This window comes from Gymnoscopelus microlampas (assembly GCF_963454915.1).
Source record: "Gymnoscopelus microlampas genome assembly, chromosome: 21".
Classification (NCBI taxonomy): Eukaryota; Metazoa; Chordata; class Actinopteri; order Myctophiformes; family Myctophidae; genus Gymnoscopelus; species Gymnoscopelus microlampas.
The window spans coordinates 8,546,512-8,571,819 of record NC_139958.1 but is presented as its reverse complement, the minus strand read 5'-3'; the positions used below and the strand labels follow the sequence as shown (position 1 = coordinate 8,571,819).

The following is a 25,308-nucleotide window of genomic DNA, read 5'->3' as shown; positions in this document are numbered from 1 at the left end:
GGTGATTCTGATGCTACAATGAATTAAAATAGCCAATCTTCAAGCTTATAGATAGGCTATTTTCTGTATAAAATAGGGCTAAAGTGGTTACGGTGATTCTGATGCTACAATGAATTAACACATTTTGCTGGGGACACCCCGGAACCCCCTCATGGATCCCTGGGGGTCCCTGGACCCCACGTTGAGAACCACTGGCCTACGGCCATCAAGTAGGCCAACTTTATAAACACATATGACCCATGCTAACTATGAGAAGTGGGCAGCCAGTCTCTGGTGCCCAGGTCCTGACTCCAGCTCCAAGGCATGTGTGTGTGTGTCTTGGTCAAAGGCGCTGGCAGGAGTACGTTTCTGAAACAACAGCAAAGGCTCGCACACTGACAAACCAACATTTGGATGTACTGATGAGGGCAATCTGTTGTGTACTTTTCCATGATATACAGCAGTGGTTTTCAACCTTTTTCATGCCAGGGACCCCTAAATTGATATACGTTTGGCCGCTGACCACCATCTGAAAATGTTTTGTGCCAGGGACCCCCAGAAGCAAAGATTTGAGTTCAAAATGTTCTCTTTGAAAAATTAATATATTCAAAGATTTGCACACATTTTCAAGATTTAGCAAAAATAGCAGATCTACAAGCTCATAGTGCCGCGCTATGAGCTTGTAGATCTGCTATTTGTGAATAGCCAAAGCTAAGTGGTTAAAATGATTCTGAGGCTATGTTAACTAATTTAGCCTTGGACCCCCTGGTAGCCCCCCAAGGACCACTGGTGGTCCCTGGACCAGAATCAGGTTTATTGTCACATCACAGGTTTACAAGGTAAAAAAGTGGGTGAAATTTGTTTTTGTACATCATTCCCATCGCAACGTTAAATTCCGTAGAAAGAAGAGTGGTTGAAAACCACTGATATACAGTATAGCAGACATTGCAGTGCAGCTTAAGTCGCCAAGGGATTTATCAATGGACCAAGACACAACACCAGGCTCACCCTTCAGCCAACACAGCGGGCCTCTTGTCCTTTTTGCTAAGCTAGCCGTCTGACTCGTAGGACCTGACTTTTAACGTGTTTGTGACGGAACACCACAAGTGTACACAACAACACAATTCACCTCTTAAAGTCTCACAAAGTGTGTTATCTATGAAAACCCAGGTCTTTGTTGCTGTTACCGACAACCTAAGTGGGCAGAATCACAGGGTTTGCTAGAATCAACAGGATTAAGGCGATTCAGCCGGAGGGCAAAACAGCGGAAAAGACTGAAAGTCTCTGTAATGCACTGACTGTGATAGTGTGAGTGTGTGTGTTGTCCTGACACGTTATCGCCATGTGCTTTTCTCACATGAAACACTTTGATTATCTTCTAATTTGCTACATTATACAATACAGTTCATAGCCTATGGCAGTTGTTGCTATCTAGTTTGTCTGACAGTTCACAATTGTTGAGCCCTGATTGTCATGGTCGTTAGATCCATGCCTAGCCTGGCATGGCTAGACATTGTTATTGTCCATACCATTGACTCCATATATAATAGTGCTGACTGACAAGTCTACGTCTGACACCCTGGATATTCGGACATGCCTGACTTATCGTGACATCACCGACATGAGACAAGCACCTTAGCAGACTGTATAAAGGACACAGCATCCTCAGAGAGAGCAGCCAGATCCAACAACGCTCCCCAGGATCTCCAACAGTACTCATCTCAACACGAGGACACTGGACGCATGGCAAAGGCTGGGACATGACAGATGAGACAGGACTCAGACCTCTTCAGGACTCTACCTTCAAGACCATCCATAGACCTTCAGGACATGCATCATCAGGACGCCCAGACTCCTCACCCTCCAACTCCCGTCAGGAACCGAGTTCAGCATCTACTGTGCGAGCCAGGGTGTCTGGCCTTACAACTCACAATATCCTGTATCGCACAGGACTCCATTTGCTCATACTCCTTTGGCTTGGTCCACTAGTTGCCTTGAGCCACCTTCCAAACCACACAGGTTAGATATCCCGGTTTAAGTTCTAACCACTGTGGCGGGTCCCAGTCATAGCCTTTGAATAATAGTCCTTTTCTTAGTATTTTACAGCAGTGGTTCTCAAACATTTTCATGTCAAGGACCCCCAAATTGATATGTATTTGGCCACAGATCTGAAAATCCTTCAAAAAACGTCACTACTCAAGACCTTTTGAACATTAACACTTATAGATGGGCTATTTTGTATATTCTGTATAAAAGAACGTGGTTAAGAATCAACTTTGTCACATCACAGGTTTACAGTTGTAAAACAGTGGGTGAAATCTTTTTTCTTTTGCATGCTCCATCGTTTTTGTTATGTCCATAAAAAGAAAGGGAAGAAGAAGAAGGGGGGGCCCGGGGTATGAGAGATCAATCATTACGAAACAAACAAATGATCTACATATTTACACACAGTGAGGTGAGACATAAGGTGTGGTAAGTACCTGAGGTAAGACATAAAGGTGTGTGAGCATAGCAGCAGATCTATACTGTCCACATGATGATATGCTATGGACTCAGTTAAGGTGCGAGAAAAAAAGCTAAAGTTATTGCACTGTAAATGGGATTAAGGTGCAAAGTGTCAGCATGTGTCGACCTAATCCACATAAGGGGGAAAAAAAAGAGAAAAAAAAGTTATTTTGATGCTACAGTATATCAACTCATTCAGTGCCAATTAAATTAAAGAAAGATTGCGTACTGTGCCAGCGCCATTCAATTTTACACGCCTTTGAAAATAGCATGTCTGGGCCAAAAATACATAGTAAAAAAAAGTACACAGGAGCCGAGATACAGCCGTTTAAAGTAATAAGTTAACCAAGAAGTGAATGGAGCAGCAAATCTTCGGATCACGATATCTTGGGTTCTGAACGTTTTTTCTTGGCACGTTGCGCCATTGCGGAAAAACATGTCAAACACGTCAATGGCACTGAATGACCCTAGAACCCCCTCAAGGATCCCTGGGGGTCCCTGGACCCCACATTGAGAACCACTGACCTACAGCTATCAAGTAGGCCAACATTATACCACGTGACCCATCCTAACTATTAGAAGTGGGCAGCCATTCTCCGGTGTCCAGGTCCTAACTCCAGCTCCAAGGCGTGTGCGTTTGTGTGTGTGTCCTGGCAGGAGTATGTTCCTAAAACAACAGAAAAGGCTTGCACATGCACTGACAAAGTGTGCAAGCCTTTTCTGTCGTTGATGGACTTTTATGCTGACCTCTCGCACCCGTCTTTAGCCTTAGTAAGCCTTGGTCTTTAAAGTGCGCACACTTTTCCATTTTTAGGAGTATGTTTCTAACACGTCTTTTGGTGTGGGAGGAAAATCACGTGAACACAGGGAGAACATGCAGACTCCACAGTCTACACACACAGAAGGATACCAGACAGGACCTTGTTGCTGTGAGGCTAAACAGCGCTAACCACCGAGCCAAGGGAAAAGGAACGGCAGTGTTTACTGATCCCCGGGGGAGGGGTGATTACTTTTAGTGTTCCACCCCGGCTGATGGCTGCTCAGATGAGTCAGATGAGTGCACAGGGTTCGGAAGCGTTAGGGGTTAAGTGTCTTCCTCAAAGACACTTAAACGCATACTGAGCCGAGGGTCGAACCGGTGACCTCCCAATTCCCAGATGGCCACTGCTAACGACTCGGCTATGGCTGCCCTTTGTTATCATACTGTATGTGTTGTAGTGAGTACAGTGCTAACTGGTTAACTACTAGGCCTGTCAAAAAAAATCGATTCATGAATAAATCGCGATTCTTAATGCCACGATTTTAAAAATCGAATCAAAATATTAAAATCGATTTTTTTATTTAATTTTTTTTTTTTTATAAGTTAGTACCTTTTTCACTGGCACTTTGTCTGAAATCAATGTCAGAAAGACTGACTGACATGATCTGGCTGCATTGAAGTGTATGATTCAACTTTTCATGGTTTATATTATATTAAAATGTAGAAAATCGCAATAAATCGCAGAATCGAATATCAATTAATCGCAGAATCGCAATTTTAATCGAATCGGCACCCTAGAAAATCGCTAAAAATCGCAGAATCGAATCGAATATCAATTAATCGCAGAATCGCAATTTTAATCGAATCGGCACCCTAGGAATCGATTTTGAATCGAATCGTGAGGTAAGTGAATCGTGACACCCCTATTAACTACCAGGGAAAGTAGTAAAGTGTTGACAATTCTTGTGTTGAATTTCATTAACGCAGAGCCAGAGACAATACACGGTCTCTGGCTCTCGGTAGAGCGGCAGTTTGGGAAACGGAAGGTTTCTGGTTCGATATCCCAGGTGCGCCTGCTGGCTGCGTTCTGAAGTGTCCTTGAACAAGACACTGAACACCACCCAATGAGCCGGTTGATGCCTTGTACTATACCGGTGTGTGAATGTAATGCACATTGTAAAGCAGTGGTTCTCAAACTTTTTCATGTCAAGGACCCCCAAATTGACACTTATTAGCCCGCGGACCCCCATTTGAAAATATAAGCCAGGGACCCCCACAAGAGAAGATTTTTATGGCTCTAGCAGTGATCTCTCAACCATTTTAATTCAACCAGTTTGACATCCGTTAGGCTACGGACCCCCATTTAATGACATTTCTATCTCTGGGACCCCGGTTCATATTGTAAAATCAATGTTAATTTAACTCTGAGAGTGTACAAATGGAACCAAATGGACCGGGTCCATTTGGTTCCATTTGTACACTCTCAGAGTTACAGACACATAAGGGTCAATTTGGTTCCTAACTATTAATTTGGCTGGGGACCCCCTGGAACCCCCTCAAGGACCCCTGGGGGTCCCCGGACCCCACTTTGCGAACCAATGTTGTAAAGAGCTTTGGATGAAGACACTATATAAATGCACCATTTACCATGAAAAGGGTTAATACTGGGAATGGTGATTTCTTCGCAAGACTACGGCTGTACACTGCAGCTCATACTATGAGTACATTGTGTCTCTGAAGAGACTCTAGCGTCATTATCCAGCGATGCTTGTCTTCTTGCCCTCTCAATCATCCATACATGAGTGTTTACAACGCAGATGGCCCATGGAGATACGGATGGATGACAAAGTTTGTATTTGTGTGTGTGTGTGTGTGTGTGTGTGTGTGTGTGTGTGTGTGTGTGTGTGTGTGTGTGTGTGTGTGTGTGTGTGTGTGTGTGTGTGTGTGTGTGTGTGTGTGTGTGTGAGAGAGATTGCTGTGAAGAGCAAGCTATAGCTTAGACAAAGCACAGTATGTACACAGTAACAAATGGACCCTTATGCGTCCATTTTGGACACTTTGAAGTTAGATTAACACTGGAATTTTACTGTGTATAAGGTTCCATTCATGTTATGTCTTGCAATGGAATCTAGACTCCTAGGGTGTGTTGGCAGCTATGGATGAGCTGCAACGATAACAATAACTGTGTACATATTGACACGAGTGTTGTCATATTTGTATTGTAGACACGTGAGTTGTGCAAATTGCATGGTGCAAATCACAAGGCCATTGATTCAAGGGAGAGAAGATTTGCTGATGTGACCTCCTTAGTCAGAAGTCACAGAAAAAAGCGATGGGTCATATTACATTCTACTGACCATACGTCACCACACTCATACTCGCCATACAGCAAAAAGTTATAAAATGATATGTCCGATATTAATTGGACCCACAGCAAATTCAAAGGGGCTCACTATGCTTGCGATTAAAACGCCATTTCAGGAATGCATCCATTATCTTTATGGTTACATGCTTATAAGCAGAGTATATCCACATGTCTTACTGACTTGTGACCATGAGGCTTCTTTTCCAGGGAATATTGTGTTATCTGTATTACGAGCCTACGTTTTGTCATTGTTTACATGTCAATAAGCACTTAAGTTGTAAAAATGTCATGTCATCTGTTTCTGACCTTTTGAAATCAAGAACAGTACACTGGTCTGGTGGTTCTTCCATGGTAATTTGAGAGCCCTGGTTTAAACTGCTGCTCTCACCTTAAAGGAGTAGTTCTTTTCTATCAATTACACACCCCATGAAGCCTTGAATTCATGGAGATTTTGTCGCATTCCTGAGCCAATAATTTGATGACCGGTGGAGTCTCCTATTCAAAGAGTCCACCTATTGGTCATCAAATTATTGCCTCAGGAATGTGACAAAAAGGCTTCATGATGTATGTAATTGATAGATAATAAGTATTTTTCTTGGGCAAACTACTCCTTAAACTTCGACTCCATTGCCGACAACGTCCTCAGGACACAAACAGGCTTTCAGCTTCACTCTTACACCTCGTCAGCTACTTTAGCTGTGTGTGTACACAGTGTGTTGACCTGCTGCGTCTTCTTCCTGAGACACTGAACTCAACCAGTATAACAACACAATGGAGCTGACTGCCATTGGTAAGGATTGGTAGCCTGTTGGCCAACAATATGTCAAGTACATCATTTTGCAAGTTCTGTTCTACAGTAGTTGTCCTTTGCCTGCTCAGAAATCATGATCTCCTACAGCTTTCCTCCGTCGACAATCAATTCATTTGGAAGCATTAAGGTTATTTGTTATAGCATGTTACAAAGGGAGAGAGAGAGAGAGAGATAAAGAGAGAATCCTGGACAAATACAGTTTTAGCTAATCATTTCTCTTAATGGTTTTTAATGTTTACTTTGAGCTCTCCGGTTTTAGTCACCAGATTCCTTTGGTTCCGAGACCGCTGTTACACCTTATTTGCATGTGCACAAATGCATAGCCAGATACTGCTAAATGATTAGTTAGTAGCAGAGTCCAGGGACCCTCTGGGTTCCAAATGGACCCTTCCATTTGTTCTCTACCAGAGTTGTTTTTTTGGATACCCATTTCATCCTGTGGGGGGGGGGCGCAGTTAGTGGTTAAGTGTCTTGCTCCCAGGGGGGGGGCTCTCTTAACCATTCAGCGATGGCCGCCCCAAAGTTAAGGAGGTCAGCTGAGGTCATGGTTACGGTTGGGATCCGGAGGAACCAAAGCCAACATTGAGGAACCGGAATCGGTTCCATTTCCGGAACCGGTTTTATCACTGTCAGAGCTGGCATGTGGACTTGTGCTATACACCATTGGTTCTCAAAGTGGGGTCCGGGGACCCCCAGGGGTACTTGAGGGGGTTCCAGGGGGTCCCCAGCTAAATGATGGATAGGAACCAAATGGACCATTATGGGTCTGTAACTCTGAGAGCGTACAAATGGAACCAAATGGACCCTAACGGGCCCATTTGGTTCCATTTGTACACTCTCAGAGTTAAATTAACATTGACTTTACAATATAAATTGGGGTCCCAGAGATAGAAATGCCATTAAATGGGGGTCCATAGCCCTAATGCATGTCAAACTGGGGGTCCTTGCAATTAAAATTGTTGAGAATCACTGCTAGAGAGACGTAAAAATCTTCTCTTATGGGGGTCCCTGGCATATCTTTTGAAATGGGGGTCCGCGGGCTAATAAATGTCAACTTGGGGGTCCTTGACATGAAAAAGTTTGAGAACCACCGCTATACACGTGTGCTATACAATGACAATACCGGTGGTTCTCAAACTTTTTCAAGGACCATCGGAATCGTGAAAGGGAACCGTTCGTTAACATCCTAAAGGAAGTGGTGGTTATAGTGACATCAACACTCACTGAGTGGTTGCGTTGGTTTGTTGGGTGCCGTCTCATCTGCGTTCTCGGCGTCGGATGTCTTATCCCCTTCTTCGGCGCCGTGCTCCGCCCCTCGCTCCCTCCTCTCCTTGTGGCTGGACTTGCGTCGGTGCCGTCTCCTGCGCTGGTAGCTCTTGGGAACGTGCACGCCGATGTACACCGTGTGGTGACCTGCAACAAGCAGCAGCGACAACAATGCCAAGGAATGGAGGTCAGATTACACGTTTACCTGTTACATCATGTTGAAGAAATGTACAAAACATAATGTGTGGTTATCAGTAGAGGTCAGGAAACTCAATTCAGGATGACAAACATCAGCCGTGCTCGTCAGTGTCGGTGTGTGTACAGTTTGCATTAAAGTTTACATTACTACACAGTACATTCCTGAGTGTTTTAAAGGAGTCCGGGGACCCCCAGGGGTCATTGAGGACTCATTTTGCATTTCCCAGCAAAATGAGTTAATACGGAATCAAATTTCTGTTTAACCAATTTAAACCCATCTATGTCAGCTATTTATTAAAAAATAAATCTTGTAAAAATCTAAAAAAATTGGAAACATTTCTAACACAAATCCTGTATGGGGTTCTCTACCACAAAATATTTTCAGATGGGGGTCTGTGGCCAAATACATATTAATTTGTGGGTCCTTGACATGAATACGTTTGTAAACCACTATTGAGTGATATTTGTTTTGGTTAAAACAAACAGTTTTTTAACCACTTGAACCCTAATATCCCTGTTCTGGGGTGAACGTTCACCAAAAATATCCTGTCTCGGAATATCCTGTCACTCGAACCATCATCGCGACAGGCTATTTTCAATTAAGAGATTTGGTGTTGAGGGAAAAAAGGAGTGGGCATAGTACGGAGCCCTGTTAAGTATAAGGCTTGAGTGGTTAAAAAGTAAAGCTCTAAATTCTGATCATGATAACTGCTTTAGTGTTTATTCCAATTTCACTTGTTTATCCTGTATCCTGTGTGACTGGATGAAATTGGTATTCTGATTGGTAAAGAGCTGGAGAGACGGGGGAGACCCCTGTTACTGAACAAACACTGACATTGTACAAAATAATGTATTCACAGAGTTCCAAATGGATAAATTAACAAAGAGGATTTCACTGTGTAGGTAAAAATAGTCAAAACCTGCTTAGCTACGTTTCTATTGTATTCTGTCAATGTTCCAGGTCATTTCCTAAAGTTCAAGCAAGAGGAAATTTGTTGTCAGTTGTACAGAAACCCTTTTAATTTAAATAAATACTAACAATTTCTTGTACAGCAGCCCATACAGGAAATGACAAAAGGAAGTAATTTTTGGATAGTAAGAGAGGGGGGGACGGGGGAGACAGAGAGAAGGATACAGAGAGAAGACTGAAGCCCAGTGTTGCCATGTCTGCTTATTATAAACAACTTTGGGCTTGTTTTTCAGTAAAGTGGCTTATAAATTTTGGTAGTTGCGGGTTGCGTATTTTTGGGCTTGTTTCTAAAAGTGTAGTTGCTTATTTAAGCTTGCTTTAAAAAAAATGATTATGGTTTAAACCAGTGTTTCTCAAACATTTTCATGTCAAGGATTTCCAAATGATAAATAATAATAAATGAGTATTTGTCCACGGATCCCCATCTGAAATTATCATTTGTGCCAGGGTCCCCCGTACCAGATTTGTGTTGTAAAAATGTTTCAAAAATATTCCATTAATCTAGCCCCGTTTTCCTCAAGGTTTTATTTTGAAATGAGCAGATCTACAAGCCAACGCATCGCATGAGCTTGTAGATCAGCTATTTTCAAATAGCCGATGTCTATGGGTTTAAAATGCTCTTGGCCTAGGTTGCTTCTTTTGGGCTTGTTTTCATAAAACAGGTTGCTCATTTCTCTCGCAAAATCTGGCAATGATTGAAGCCTCACAGATACAGATTAGACGATTTATTTGTAATCGTCTCAAAAATTTGGTCTTTTATTGACCTAGACAAAAATAGATGGGACACCCACCTCGCACCACTAGTAGCTGCTACCAGCTTAAATACATTTCCAAGTAGCTTGTGAGTAGTTTCACTGCTCTCACAATGATGTAGCTTCTACTGTGTGTAGTTCATCCATTTTTTACCACCATGACACAAAAAAAATCATTTTCTGTGGCACATCAACATAAAATAGCCCAACAGAAGAGTTTTATGTACGGTACAATTTGTTCATCACATCTAAGAGAGAAGTCTATACCTCCACCCATTTGTGGCTTTTACAGTCAAATGTTTTGTTCGGTCACTCAAGTGTCATAACATGTTGTTATGTTGTTACAAAGTACTAAGTAACTTGTAGCGTAGCTAACTACTTGAGAGTTTTTAGCATATAGCCCAGTTACCTTTTATGAAGAGCTAGTAGCTCACAAACACATTTTAGTTTTAGTTACTAAAGTAGCTTGCCCTACACTGATGTAGGGCAAGCATAGCCTGGTAAACCCTCCCTCCGGAAATCTCATTTCCATTTGATTTCAGGAGTGAGTCTGGCCTGATCGCCCATTCTGCAATATTGGCTGTGGGCTGGAGTTGGGCGGGAGTAATACCGTTGACTGACAACCCCTTCAACCAATGATCGTTGTTCCCCTCCAGCCAATCAGCAGACCTCCAGACTAATGTGACGCAACGGGACTTTTGAGACGGCCATGCCCAAAATAGGTTGCCTTATTCGGATACATGCGTGGCACTGCCCGCCCCTGCTGGTTCTCTCATTTTTTTTTTTTAAATAGGCTCTGTTATGATTAATTGACCACATATATGAAGTTAAACAACTAAATTCTATGCAAACGATATATAAATTCCATGCCTCAGTTTGAGAGCGTTTTAAAACCGAAAGTAAAAAGTGTAACTGGCCACAGAAACAATGGCGGATCGTTCCATTTTTGTCGGCTGCACTCGGTCCCATTCGGGCTCACTCGTACTCGCCACCTGATTGGCCAACTGTCGCTGTCAATCACAGAACGATGAGCGACGACGCTGATAGGCTCGGTTAGTTGGTAATTCCACTAGAAACCCCCACAATGGGCGATGAGGCCAGACTCACTCCTGAAATCAAATGGAAATGAGATTTCCGGAGGGAGGGTTTACCAGGCTAGGGCAAGCATGTATAAATGTGAAAATACATGTGCAAGTCCATGAGAAACTGCGTACAGGCCAGGCACAATATCCAAATATATGACCATGTGATAGCTGGCTATTAGCAGTGTTGGACCGGATTACGATGCTCTCCTGTGTTGTTGTACGTCTTGGATTTTAATCCGTTTAACTCTATCCTGATATTAGTGGGAAGTTATCATTACATTGAACCAACTCAGATACCTAATAGTATTACGCGAGTATTATGGGATGAAGCAATTGAAGGGGGACATCTGCCATCATGTAGCCATGGTAACACATGCTCTGAATATTGACAGATTGTCACGAGAGATAGGGAGGAGGAGAGGTTGTCACGAGAGAGGAGAGGAGGAGACTAGACATTATATGATGTTTAGCATTATATTACACTTTGGGCTATTCAAAAATAGCAGATCTACAAGCTCATAGCGCGGCACCGAGTGCCGCGCTACGAGCTTGTAGATCTGCTATTTTTGAAAAATCGTGAAAATGTGTGCAAATCTTTGAATATATATATTTTTAAAGCGAACATTTTTAACTAGGGTTGTCCGATATTGGCTTTTTTACCGATAACCGATATACCGATATTGTCCAACTCTTAATTACCGATACGATATCAACCGATACCGATATATGCGGGGATTATTGTGATTAGGGTAAGCTCAAATTTCATATCACACACACCATATACAGTAAGAACTCCTGTAACTTATTTATAAAGCAAAAAAAAAAAAACTTTTTTTTTTTTTTTCAAAAACCGATACCGATATTTTCCCGATATCAATTTTTATGCTAATATCGGCCGATAATATCGGGAGGCCGATAATATCGGACATCCCTATTTTTAACTCAAATCTTTGCTTCTGGGGGTCCCTGGAACAAGATATTTTGATGGGGGTCCGCGGGCAATAATTTTGGGGGTCCTTGACATGAAAAAGATTGAGCACCACTGATATAGAAACATACGTTTTTCAGAAAACTGTTGAGATTTAGGAGACATGTAGAATCGGCTTTCAGAATGGATTTCAAAACACTGCTGTTGGTTTGTAAAGCATTGAATGGTTTAGGGGCCAAAATACATTTCTGATCTTGTGGGGGTATCATCATGATCCATCCAGACCTCTCAGGTCACCTGGAAAAGGTCTGCTTTCTGTCCCCAGAATCACAAGTAAAATGTGGAGAAGCGGCATTCAATGTTTATGCACCACCTATCTGAAACAAACTCCCAGAAAACTACAGGTCTGTTGGAACTCTGTTCATTTAAAATCACAGCTAAAACCCTTTCTGTTTGCTGGTGCCTTTTGTTGAGATTTATTTGTATCAATGTTCTGCACTGTAATTTTACTACTAGTTTTTACTGTATTCAAATGTCCTTTTATAGCTTTTTCCCCCTCTCTCTCTGTGTGTGTCCTGAATAGTTATTTCCTATAATTTAGTTATCTATATTTTTCTTCTTCCTTTTTACTGAATTGAAATGTCTTTTTAGTATCATGCGTTTCCTTTGCTTAATGGTTTACATAAAGCACATTGAACTGCCTTGTTGTTGAAATGTGCTATACAAATAAAACATGCCTGACATATACACTCTCAGTTATTTAACCAAGGCTTAATCTCTCATCTCACCTTCGACCTCCTCTTCATCACAGACGTGTTTGACGAAGGATGCTCCCCTGTCCAGAACGGGATCGTCCTCCACTCCTCTGAAAGACACAACGGGAAAGAAATCAATGTGGAACAAAGCCCTCAAACTCACGACACTGCGGGAAACAGTAGCCTATGAAAAGAACTTGGTCAATGTTTGTTGTTTGATAGTGATCAAACACACATTTATTACTTTGGTTCAGCTTTCTGTCGTTTCATTTTTGTCACCGTGATAATGATCAATGAGAGTCTGAGGCTTTAGGACAGAAATGAGTGTAGTGCTGTTTGCCAGTACTGTAGAAATTCTAACTTAACTCTAAAGACCCATTTCTAAGTTCTGAACGGATACATACTCAGTGGTGGAAAAAGTACTCAAATTCTTTACTTAAGTAAAAGTACCAATACTGCAATATAGAATTACCCTGTTACAAGTAAAAGTCCAGAATTCAAAATGTACTTGAATAAAAGTACAAAAGTATTGGCAACAAAATATACTTAAAGTACCAAAAGTAAAAGTACAAAATGTTTGAAAATAGCCGATCTACAAGCTCACAACGCGTCGCGATGCGACGCGTTGTGAGCTTGTAGATCGGCTATTTTCAAATAGCCTAGGTATAAAATAGGGCTAAAGTGGTTAATGTATGTTTTATAATATCATAATTTATAACTGAAAAGTAACTAGTAACTAAAGTTTTCAAATAATTGTAGTGGAGTAAAAGGACAATATTTGCCTCTGAGATGTAGTGGAGTAGAAGTATAAGTATTGGAAATTGGAAATACTCAAGTAAAGTACAAATACCTCAAAATCGTACTTAAGTACAGTACTTAAGTAAATGTAATTCGTTACTTTCCACCACTGCGTACAGGACATGAAAAGACTGCCGCTTTAAATAATCAACATCATTTATTTACCACATGCCAATCAATCACTGACACTGTGTTCCTTTGGGATATATGGCCCACCACCGTTATTATGACCTGTAAGGTCAATGTTAGGTTACCATGAAACACAAGCCTGATAATCACCTCTATTCAGCGGCCCACCACTGTGTGTAGCAGCATGAGAAAGAATAATCAATTCTCTTTCATTTGGACCTGTCACTCTAACACCCTCTGTCTCTTACTATGGCACAATTACTGTACAATCCACATGCACACCTCCTCAAATGAGATGTCATACATTTATCCATTGTGTCGTCCTCTCCACACACAGCATACTATCATATTCATTGTGAGAGAGAATGCAGCGTGGGTTCCAAAACATGATGGAAAAACTGCACAGAAAAGACCGCTATCAAGATAGGATTGCCTTTCCGTTTATCCTATTTGTTTCTCGATTGTCCAAGAGCAGAGCAACCCGATTTAAAAAATATATACGTTTGTGCATAGAGCATCCAGTCATCTCCCTTTCTTACCAAAATATAACTTGAAAACTTTTATTCTCGATTGCAAGTTCATCCATTAACATTTGTACAGGTGTTCACACCAAATTTCAAAGGTACACAACCATCTTCATCTGCCCACGGTCTCACACACTGATACTATACGGATACTATCGGATAGCCTATAGCAGGGGTCTTCAACAGGGGGTCCGGGACCCCTAGGGGGTTCTCAGAGCTACTATAGGGGGTCCGCCAAATCTTTGCGTGATAGGATTTAGTTTTTTTACATTAACCACTTGAACCCTAAAATTTCTTTTTTTCATTGTGAGCTTGTAGATCGGCTATTTTTGGCAAACAGGCTATAGGTGTAGAGGGAAAAAATAGCAGACTAAGTAAAAAAAAATGTTTTAATCTGAAACACAATTTTATACAATATAGAAGGGGTGCCTGCTTCATCTCTCTCTCAGCTAGGGGGTCCTTGGCCTGAAAACGTTGAAGACCCCTGGCCTATAGGATACTATTAAAATAGATCTACAAGCTCACAACGTGATGTGTTGTCACTGTTGTGAGCTTGTAGATCTGTTGGGGTTCTATTTTTTTCAGGCTCGATAGTACTGCATCGATATAGGATATACTGTGACCTGCCTTATCTATGGCCTCAATGACAGCAAGATACAGGTTCCTGGTGTATGCGGAAGGGCTTACGTTTAGTTCCTTGTCACACTTTGTTGGCAATGACTGACAGTTCCCCTTTCATTACAAAGCTTCTTCCTGGAAGGTTAAGGAATGTGGCTGCTCCAGTCCAGGAAAGTCCAGGCTAGACGTACAGGCCCCGAACGGTTAGCTAGATGTTGTAACCCCGATCTCACAACATCAAGGAAGACGACTTACATGTTAAACTGTATTCCCATAAGGCTTGCATCACAGCAAGAATACAATGACTGCATACCGGTTACTACATCACTGTAAGCCTGTGATGTGAAAATGAAGTTGAGTCATATTCTCATCACAAACCCAAACAGGTGAGATATGTGTCAGTAGGTGTTACTTCCGCTGAGAGACCAAATTTCAGCTTGGTCTGGGGAGATATTGTTGCGCTATGAGCTTCAGGCAGTGTTGCTAGTTAACCAGGTGTCCCACCCGGCCGACACCAGGGTCTACATTTCTCAGTGGAAGAAAAAAAGACAACCTCCAACCGCTGCACATGTACTGGTTACATTACCATACAACTTTATTAAGATAAAGTTTTACGCATTGACAAAAGGAGCCAATATACAATAGACCAGTGGTTTTCAAAGTGGAGTCCGGGTACCCCCCCAGGGGTGCTTGAGGGGGTTACCGGGCGGTCCCCGGCTAAATGATTGATAGCTAGGAACCAAAAGGGCCGTTGGAGATCTATCACTCTGAGAGTGTACGAATGGAACCAAATGGACCCTTACGGAAAGGTCCATTGGTTCCATTCGTACACTCTCTGAGTTATGGGGTCCGTGGCCTAATGCATACCAAATGGGGGGGGGGGGGGGCCTTGAAATAAAAAAAAAGGTTTGAGAACCACTGCAATAGACTGCATCTTCTCCACTCCCACTGACCGACTAATCCCCGATGGACATGATCACAGTGAGAAAAAATGGGGTAAGTAAGTCCCCCGGTGGGGGGGGTGTACACAAACCACTAAGTAAACAAAGTCAGGAAGGATACGACTTGTTCCTCTGATAACACTACAAGCTCATCCGCATTTCCTCAGCGCAGCAGCAATGGTCTTCTTATCCATTCATATCTAGCCTGGAGAAAGATGGAGGTACACACACAGCTTAAGGCTGGCACCATAGTGCTGCCCAAGCATCATCAGCACCCCATGTATCAGTGTGGCCGATATACAGGCAGGATATTTTATCTTACTTTTTTGACAACATCGGTAACTGTATGTATAGCCGATGTCCGATTTTTAAAAACATTTTCAAAAATAGCAGATCTACAAGCTCATAACGCGTTGCCTTTTTTTGAAAAGTGGTTCAATAAAATGCAATTCCGTTTGTGTGTATTTTCTGTGTACTCGTTGTTCAATTATACTCCATCAAAAACAAGTTATCCATCAAAAAGCTATTTGTGTTCATTTGTATTTATTTATTTGCTTATATTATGTTAAAGGTAGGGTAAGTGATATTTTTTGGTTAAAACAACAAGTATTTTGTTAAAAGGTTAAAACACTATATTCTGATAGAGTGTTTGTTCAGTAACAGGAGTCTCCCTGTCTCTCCAGCTCTTTAATAAACAGAAAATACATTTTACGGTAGGTGTCAAAATCTCAGCCAATCAGGAGAAAGTACCCATTTTTAAGCTTAATTTGTATAGTGTTCCAGTTCCAATTTTGTCTGCTCATTTCTCATTGTCATCACTTCCAATTTCACTTGCTTAATCTGTATCTTGACTGAGTTCTGTGTCCTGGTTGGATAAAATTGGAAATTAAACTGAAACTGAAATGAAAATGCATGTTCTGTTTAATAAAGAGCTGGAGAGACAAGGAGACTCCTAATACTGAACAAACACTCTATAGCAATGAGTACTACCAGAATATAGAGCTATTTAACACACACCTTTAAATATTCTCAAATGGAAACGTGCCATCAGTGGTGATGAAAGCAGCACCTACAGTAAGTCTACCTGTAGAGTACAGCAGGTCAAAGAGATGATGGGGAGTGGCTTGGCATGGTGCCATCCAGCCAAGCTATGCCAATATTATACCTGCAGGCCTCTAAGCTTCTTACCCTCCCTTTATGTCTATTGTTGCTAAAGGAAAAACAATGAAAGATAGATAGAGTTCCCACGTAGCATAATGTGTAAAGAAAGTTCAAACAAGATTCAAGAGGGTTTTTTTTGTCATTCACTCATACAGGTACAATCAGCGAAAACAAAGAAATGCCATGCAAACACTCAGTAAAATCCTCAGTGTTCATTTATCCATTTGTAACTCTGATGGCATACAAATGGGTCCATTTGGTACACATTTTGTACACTCAGAAATAAAGTACGCAACTATAGCTCCATATAATCCTTTAATCAACAATGTTTCCACAGTGGGTTGTCTTTATCATGGTATCTCTAAATAGTATATTATTTTATATGGTAAATTAAAGGTGATGCAAGTGATTATTTTTGGGGGGTTAAAATGAATGTTAAATAGCTCTATATTCTGATAGTAATCATTGCAATAGGGTGCTTGTTCAGTAGCAGGGGTAATCCCAGTCTCTCTAGCCCTTTAATAGACAGAAAATACATTTTCAGGTCAGGATACCAATGTCATCCAACCAGGAGAGAGAATTAATCCAGAAGGATACAGGAAGTGAAAGTGTTCAGCCAAAAAGAAAATGAGCAGACAAAACTGGAACACTGTAAAAGGTGAAGCTGATAAATGGTCTCTCTCTCTCTCTCTCTCTCTCTCTCTCTCTCTCTCTCTCTCTCTCTAAAACAGGAGACCTGTTACTGAACAAACACTCTTATAGAGAAATGATTACAATCAGAATATAGACCTTTAACTTTTTAACAATTTGTTTATATTAATTTGTTTAAGTTTAAGTTTAACTTTAAGTACTATACGTGTCACACTCACAATGTCCATACCTGCATCTTCCTTCTGCTGTATTCTGTGTGACGATGACGAACACACAATTAGTTACAAGTGTCTCTTTTGTTGACTCTGTTAAGGCCTTTGCCTCGACCAACCCCAGTAACAACAACAGTGCCTTGAGGTGTAACTGACAGTATTGGTTAACTCTTCACTGCACGTCTGTTTCAGGAGAAAACATTATCCTGACCAAAACGGGCGAGTAAAGACTTTGTTCAGACTGCAGCCAAATACCATTTGTTTCTCAAATTCAATCTTTAGGACTGACTGTCCAGTGTCCACCGTTTTTCATATTTCATCCTATAATAAGCTTTTTAGTTTTTTGCTATTCGAACTTGATAAAAAACTGATTCCTAATCTGGATTAGCCTGGCATGGCCTGACTCCATCCAGGGCCCTTTCCTGCTGTGCTGTTGAGTGTCTATGTCTCGGCCCCATACAGTAGCACAGACTCCACTGTGAGGGTCTATGTCTCAGCCCCATACAGCAGTACCGACCCCACAGTGAGGGTCTATGTCTCAGCCCCATACAGCAGTACTGACCCCACTGTGAGGGTCTATGTCTCAGCCCCATACAGCAGTACCGACCCCACTGTGAAGGTCTATGTCTCAGCCCCATACAGCAGTATCGACTCCACTGTGAGGGTCTATGTCTCAGCCCCATACAGCAGTACCGACCCCACTGTGAGGGTCTATGTCTCAGCCCCATACAGCAGTACCGACCCCACTGTGAGGGTCCATGTCTCTGCCCCATACAGCAGTACCGACTCCACTGTGAGGGTCCATGTCTCAGCCCCATACAGCAGTACCGACTCCACTGTGAGGGTCTATGTCTCAGCCCCATACAGCAGTATCGACTCCACTGTGAGGGTCTATGTCTCAGCCCCATACAGCAGTACCGACCCCACTGTGAGGGTCCATGTCTCAGTCCCAAACAGCAATACAATATTTTGCACCGCTGATTAGAAATGAATCCCAAAATAGTCTCCTCATTGAATGGTGAAACAGCAATTCACTTGTCAGCAATTCACTATCTCACCATTTGGGACTAGTTACATCATCATGACAAGGTAGGTAACTACATAACCTAAACCTTTATTAAATGGGGGGGTCCTGGAAATGAAGAAGGCAGAATCACTGCTGTAGCTTGTTGGTTCTCAAAGTGGGGTCCGGGGACCCAGGGGTCCTTGGGAGGGTCCCAGGGGGTCCCCAGGAAAATGTGTTAATATAGTATCACAATAATCTTAACCACTTTAACCTTTTATACTTTGGCGATTAAAAAACAGAAGATTTTTTACAGTAGATATATGAGCTTGTAGATTCTGCTTTTTTTTTCTTTTTTATAAATTTGTGCAAATCTTTGAACATTTGTTACTCAAATCTTTGCTTCTGGGGTGGTCCCTGGAATAAAATATTTTGACATGGGAGTCCGCGGCCAAATACATATCATTTTGGGGGTCCCTGACATGAAAAAGTTTGAGAATCACTGCTGTAGCCGACTTGAGTGCAGTTGAAACCAGGTCATGTAGCGGCCAGGCCTTCAGTGTGTCCTTACAGAAGAAGAACAAGGATAAGTCATATTGCATAATCTGTACCAGCCAGGTACAGTCTCAACCTTCTGGGACCATGCTGCTCACTGCGTGCTGCTGAGGGCTGTGACACTTTGGAGGAATATATAAATATCATGCAACGCAACGCCGACGCACCCTAGGAGACAAGCAGAGATTTTCTTTTTTTCCAATTGAAACCTATATTAATATATTGCTGAATAATGTCAGCTTGTTAGGATATGGCAATAAAAAAACAGACGGGTAAAAGTGAATCGATGTGAGGATCCACATGAGAACAGTGGGGCTCCCACTAGATAAGGTCCAGAGGACTGAAACGTCGGTCAATTTGAATAAAAATGGATGGTGCTGAGCAAGATCAGTGTGTGGGATTTTTGTTCATGTAATGTTTTTCATGATTGAATTCATAAATGAAATTTAAAAAAAATCAAATAATTTCCATAAACAAATAAATGAAATTGGCAAACATCCAATTTCTCTTTTGGGTCTTCAGCTAAAAAGTTTGGGAACCACTGATCTAACCCCAAGTTAAACTCAATCTTTCTTCTACTTTCTTCTGTTGTTATTTCAGATGCCAGGGAATCTCTTTTTTCATTTTCTGCTATGACACGCTCAACATGATTGGCTGAGCGTGCCCTGGGTTAAGGGTCATATTGATTGGTTGGATGTGCCCTTGGTGAGGGAGGGTCACATCTGTGGTGAGCTTCCAATGGTGGAAAGTAACTAAGTACATTTACTCAAGTGCTGTATTTTGATACAATTTTAAAGGCACTTATACTTCACCTTAGTATTTCCATGTTGTTATACTTTGTATAACAACTCCACTACATATCTATTGTACTTTTTATTCCACTACAATTATTTGATGTCTTTAGTTACTTTGTAGATTTAGATTATTATTACAAAGCATGCATTAATCACTTAAGCCCTATTTTATATACTTTGGCTATTTTACTATATACTAATACAGGAGTATTTGTATTATATTGTGGTACATTGCTACATTGACTTAAGTCGAAGATATGAGTATACTTCTTCCAATCTACTGTGAGCCTCCTGGATGACTGTGTGGGACTAAATAAACCCACACTGGTGTTATGAATGAAGAGCTGAGGACACAGGTTCAGGCCACCAGGGATCAGGATCATCTCAAAGCTTCATTACAGCACCACTCACCCAACCAGAACCAACACCAGTTACAGGGCTGCTGTAATGGGGGCCAGCATAACCACATGAACCCTAGCGCAGTGCTTCTAGAACGTTTTCATGTCAAGGACCCCCAAATGAATATGCATTTGGCCCGCGGACCCTCATCTGAAAATGTTTTGTGCCAGGAAGCCCCAGAAGAGAAGATGTGTAAAATATATTCTAAATACTTTCTAGATTTTTTTTTTTAATGTTTAAAAATACTAGCAGACCCCACTTTGAGAACCATTTCACCCTATCGCTCCAATGCATTGTGAGCTTGTAGAGCTGCTACTTTCGACGAAGATATAGTGTAGAGCAGTGATTCTCAAACTTTTTCATGTCAAGGACCCCCAAATTGACACTTATTAGCCCACGGACCCCCATTTAAAAAGATATGCCAGGGACCCCCCATACGAGAAGATTTTTACAGCTCTAGCAGTGATTCTCAACCATTTTAATTTCAAGGACCCCCAGTTTTGACATGCATTAGAGGCTATGGACCCCCATTTAATGGCACTTCTATCTCTGGGACCCCAATTTATATCGTAAAATCAATGCTAATGTAACTCTGAGAGTGTACAAATGGAACCAAATGGACCCGTTAGGGTCCATTTGGTTCCATTTGTACACTCTCAGAGTTACAGAACCATAAGGGTCCATTTGGTTCCTAATCTATCATTTAGTTGGGGACCCCCTGGAACTCCCTCAAGTACCCCTGGGGGTCCCCGGACCCTACTTTGAGAACCAATGGTGTAGAGGGCCTAGTAGAGACCCCTGTGGGTCAACAAAGTATATAGGGTTTAAGTGGTAAATGAATAAAACCTTATGTTAGTGTTTGAAGGTGGTCTCCCTACTCTTCCATTGAGACATTTAGACCCTGGTGCCGGGGGTAGTACTGGTCGACAAGTAGTACTGCCTGAAGCTCATAAGTGCATTATCTCCCCTGGCCAAGCAAGCAGCGATTCTGTTTTGGTTGGAAGAGAGCGGTAGAAGTTTGGTCTCCCACATGGGGAGGGTTCAAATCCTGGGTACTAGGACATTAAATTTACTTAAATTTAGTGTGTGTGTCACTGCTATACATAGAATGACCATTGTTAATGTGAAGGAGCAGAGATGTGCTCATTCATGGTTCTCAGCATCCCATTGTGGAAGTTTAAAAAAGGCTCAGTAGTACAGTACAGGAACATTAGTGATTGATTGACAAGGCCTACACATTAAATATGCTCAGGCCATTGGGCAACCTTTTTACAAAACACTTTAAACAACTGGGAACTGGCAAGTGCCTTTTGGGGCTTGACTTGAGAAGAACACTGAAACGGAACAGGTATATGATGAAGAAACAGCGACTACGTAAAAGTCAACTCTTATCTGCTGTCCTGCGTGGCACAAAAGATCATTCATGCAACAGGAATCCACCACACAAGGTGCAGACAGCACGAGGAGGAAACGGGAGACAAAAGGATGCCACACTAGCATATCACCACAAACACTGTAATAACATTTCATAATAATCCAAAAGACAAAGACACTGAAGAATGAGGAATCACTTCCTTGCTCCATTAAGAGTTTCAGATGCCTGATGACACCAGATCATATACTGTACGTACAGTAGGCTCTGGGTATTTCTAGCATATGCCTCACCAAGAACCATTAAGCCACACACATGTATTTGATTAATACCAACTCCTGTTAATGGACAAAGAGACAAGCAGTGTATGACATATTATTGTCATGCATTAGCTTGACATTATGACACACACACACACACACACACACACACACACACACACACACACACACACACACACACACACACACACACACACACACACACACACACACACACACACACACACACACACACACACACACACACACACACACACACACTATTTCAAGGACCCCCTGGTTTTGTTATGCATTAGGCCACGGACGGACCCCCCATAACTGGACAAATGGAACCAAATGGACACGGGTCCATTTACTTCCATTTGTCCACTCTCAGAGAGTCCATTTGGTTCCTATTAACTAGCAACCATGTAGCTGGGGACCCCCTGGAACCCCGTCAAGGACACCTGGGGGTCCCCGCCGGACCACACTTTGAGAACCACTGTATTAGGCTACACAAAATTCTCATTTATCCATTTGTGAATTAACACTAAGATGTGTAACTAAGATGTGTCATGCAAGTCAACCATCATCACACCCGGCATTCAGGTCATTACACAATATGCAAACTCATTTCTACAGATTTTTGGGGTGGTGTCACTGTGAGACTGTCCCTGGCCTTGACCAGGGACTGTCTGTCCCCTTGACCACATGCTCCTACCGTCTGAATGCTTGACCAATATCTTAACACGTGCCAGCCTTGCGCTCTCTGGTGCAGCTGATCTCTAAATAAGTGGTTCTTCTCAATTTGGGGCCAGAGGACCACCATGGGGTCCTTGTGTGGAATTGTCAAACATCAGTATTGTAAACTTAATTTACAAGAAGTTTATGCGATAAGAATAGCAATGCCTCATGTGGCATGGAGTTATGGACACAAAACCATATCCAACAATAAAGATTTGTCTGTGAGACATCTGATGAGAGAAATCTCATCAAATGGGGGTCAGTGGCTAACAATCTAACAATCCAATAAATGAGGGTCCTTATTCGTGTGAAAAGGGGGTTGAGAAGCATTGATCTATTAGACCTATTAGACCCAGAGCCTGTCACAGTCAATTAAACTGACTGTGACAGGCTCTGGGGACCAGATTAGCAACAGCTCAGCCCATCAGCCATCAGTCATACTGTATACTGTAGAGGCACGTGCTGCTAATCTATAATAACACCCGTTTATGTCACTTAAATGAATGACAATATTATGTCATACACTGCTTTATGTCACTTAAATGCATGACAATAATATACCATACACTGCTTGTGTCCTTTATTATGCATCTAGGCTGTAAGATGCCTGGTTAACAGATGTCACATGTAACCCAATACTGAGCATAAGCACACATGCATGAACCTCAAAACTGCACATAGATTGTAACTCAGAGTGTAACCAGAATATAACCACAATGTACCCAAATGGACCCTTAACGGGTCCATTTGGTTATATTGTATACACTCTCAAAGTTAAATCGATTGGACTGTGTACACAAGATCTAGAAGGAAACTAGCCCTGATACATGACTGTCATATCATGAAAGTCATGGATGAACTTCAACCTGGTGTTTGCACTTTCTCCCTTTTTGGTCCGTACATCTACATAAACGTTCAAATTTCAAATATAAAGTGGTTACCCCATGGCCACGGATGTTACAATTGTCTACGGGCCGTCAAAAGTACCCGTATCTTCCGTATTGTTCAATAAAAACGGCATTTTAATCCGATCGGTGGCCATTTTATTCGTATTTTCTCCACATGCTTTCAACTAAGCGACCCTATCGGTCGGGAGGTGTAATTGCACTCTGATACATTGTAACTATGAGAAAACCAATCGGATTAAAATGCTTTTTATTGAACAATACGAAAGATACGGGTACTTCTGAGGGCCCGTACATAATTGTAACATCAGTGGCCATGGGGTGAGCACTTTATATTTTAATCTGAACGTGTATGTAGATGTACAGGTTAAAAAGGGAGAAAGTGGAAACACCAGGCTGAAGTTCATCCATGACGGTCGTGACAGACGACCGTCGTGTATCCATGGCTAGAGGGAAACCAAACAGGGGAAACTCACTTGCTTTTGTCCGAACTCATCTCGTCAAACTTTGTTGAAAGATGTTCCAAGTATCACCAGCTGTCCAGACAGTTCTCTATGTCTTGTCTTGTCTTGTCTTATTGGTCCAGTAAAATAAAATACAAATAAAAAAAACTGCACACGATTTGGGGTTTGATTTACGCGCTTTTGAAACCAAGTCAAGTCGCACCTCTGATTCCAAACGAGTCAATTTAATGTGTCCTCCTCTCGTTTGGTCCGAATGTAAAGGTGATATATTATTATTCTCTATTTTCTTTACATGTAAACGCTAAAGACTCATATCATGCTAGGTTTGCTCATGCTGGGAGAAGTTGAGTTGAGATGTGTTTGTGTTGAAAAGGAGCTAGAGCTCTCTCTATATGAAGGCGAGCTGCAGGCAGCGTGTCTTGTTCCATTTTTAAAGCACCCTCCTCCCTCCTCCCTCCTCCCTCACTCCTCCTCCAACCGTGACGCCACAAGTGGGAGGAGGTAAAGGTCAAAAAGTAGACTGAGAGGCAGCCCATGATGCCATCTATCAACATCACATCTCTGCTGCATGTTTGGAAACACATGCACCAGAAAGCCACTCTCAGTGACACAAATTTAACAAATGTACCAATGTTGTGTGGAAAAATAAAATTAAAACAAGGCAATTTGCAACAACTTCTGCAGATGGTCTGGACCTATGTAGATGTATATACATGATATCACATAACTGCTTATTAATGCACCTGTGCTCTTATATTATAGCTTAATATTGCCTAATATTTGCCCAAAGTATGGTTCCCTACTGCAGTATACGTTAAACGTTTCCAGCCTGATATTGCCTAATATTTGCCCAAAGTTAAACGTTTCCAGCTTGATTTCCATAGGATAAATCTTAAGACAACTCACTGAATATGTATTGCAAATGATATGCTGATGGCTGTCCATTATGTAGACACACACACATGGATAAGAAGAAAACAAAAAAAGAGAAATAAGCTAAAGGTGGTGACTGTTGATTGCTAATGAGATTCGACTTGGCATACATGTGTTCACACATCCAGTGATGGACAAACTCTAGCACTTGTGTATATACAGTATATACTCCTGGTCAAATATGACTTAACCAGAAGTGAAAGTTGCTTAGTCAAATTCGTTCTTGAACTAAAACACTGTAGTAAGTGCTTTAAAAATATTCAGCAGTATTTCTTTTTTATGTAAATGGTTAAAGTACTTTTTCAGTTTCAAGTGGAGTCAAAAGTGCAATATTTGTCTTTGAAATGTAGTGGGGTGAAAGTCACAAGTATCCCAAAAACAAAGTACAGTTACTCAACAAATGTACTTACTCAGTACAGTACCGGTACTCAGGGAAATGGACTTGGTTTACTGTCTGCCACCACTGCTAAC

General features: G+C 41.7%; 1 protein-coding gene across 2 annotated transcripts in view; it reads right to left on the bottom strand.

Moving 5' to 3' along the window:
- The window catches only part of LOC311038116 (electrogenic sodium bicarbonate cotransporter 1-like), a 73,470-nt gene extending 49,146 nt beyond the window's left edge, over positions 1-24,324 (bottom strand). For both annotated transcript variants that reach the window (XM_084047461.1, XM_084047460.1), the window contains exons 1-3: positions 23,917-24,324; positions 12,408-12,484; positions 7,645-7,833 (exon numbers count right to left, since the gene is read on the bottom strand). In XM_084047461.1, the coding sequence (XP_083903587.1) occupies positions 7,645-7,833; positions 12,408-12,484; positions 23,917-23,936 (286 nt within the window). In that variant the 5' untranslated portion in view covers positions 23,937-24,324. The remainder of the gene's footprint in view (positions 1-7,644; positions 7,834-12,407; positions 12,485-23,916) is intronic.
- Between the last annotated feature and the right edge of the window lie 984 nt (positions 24,325-25,308).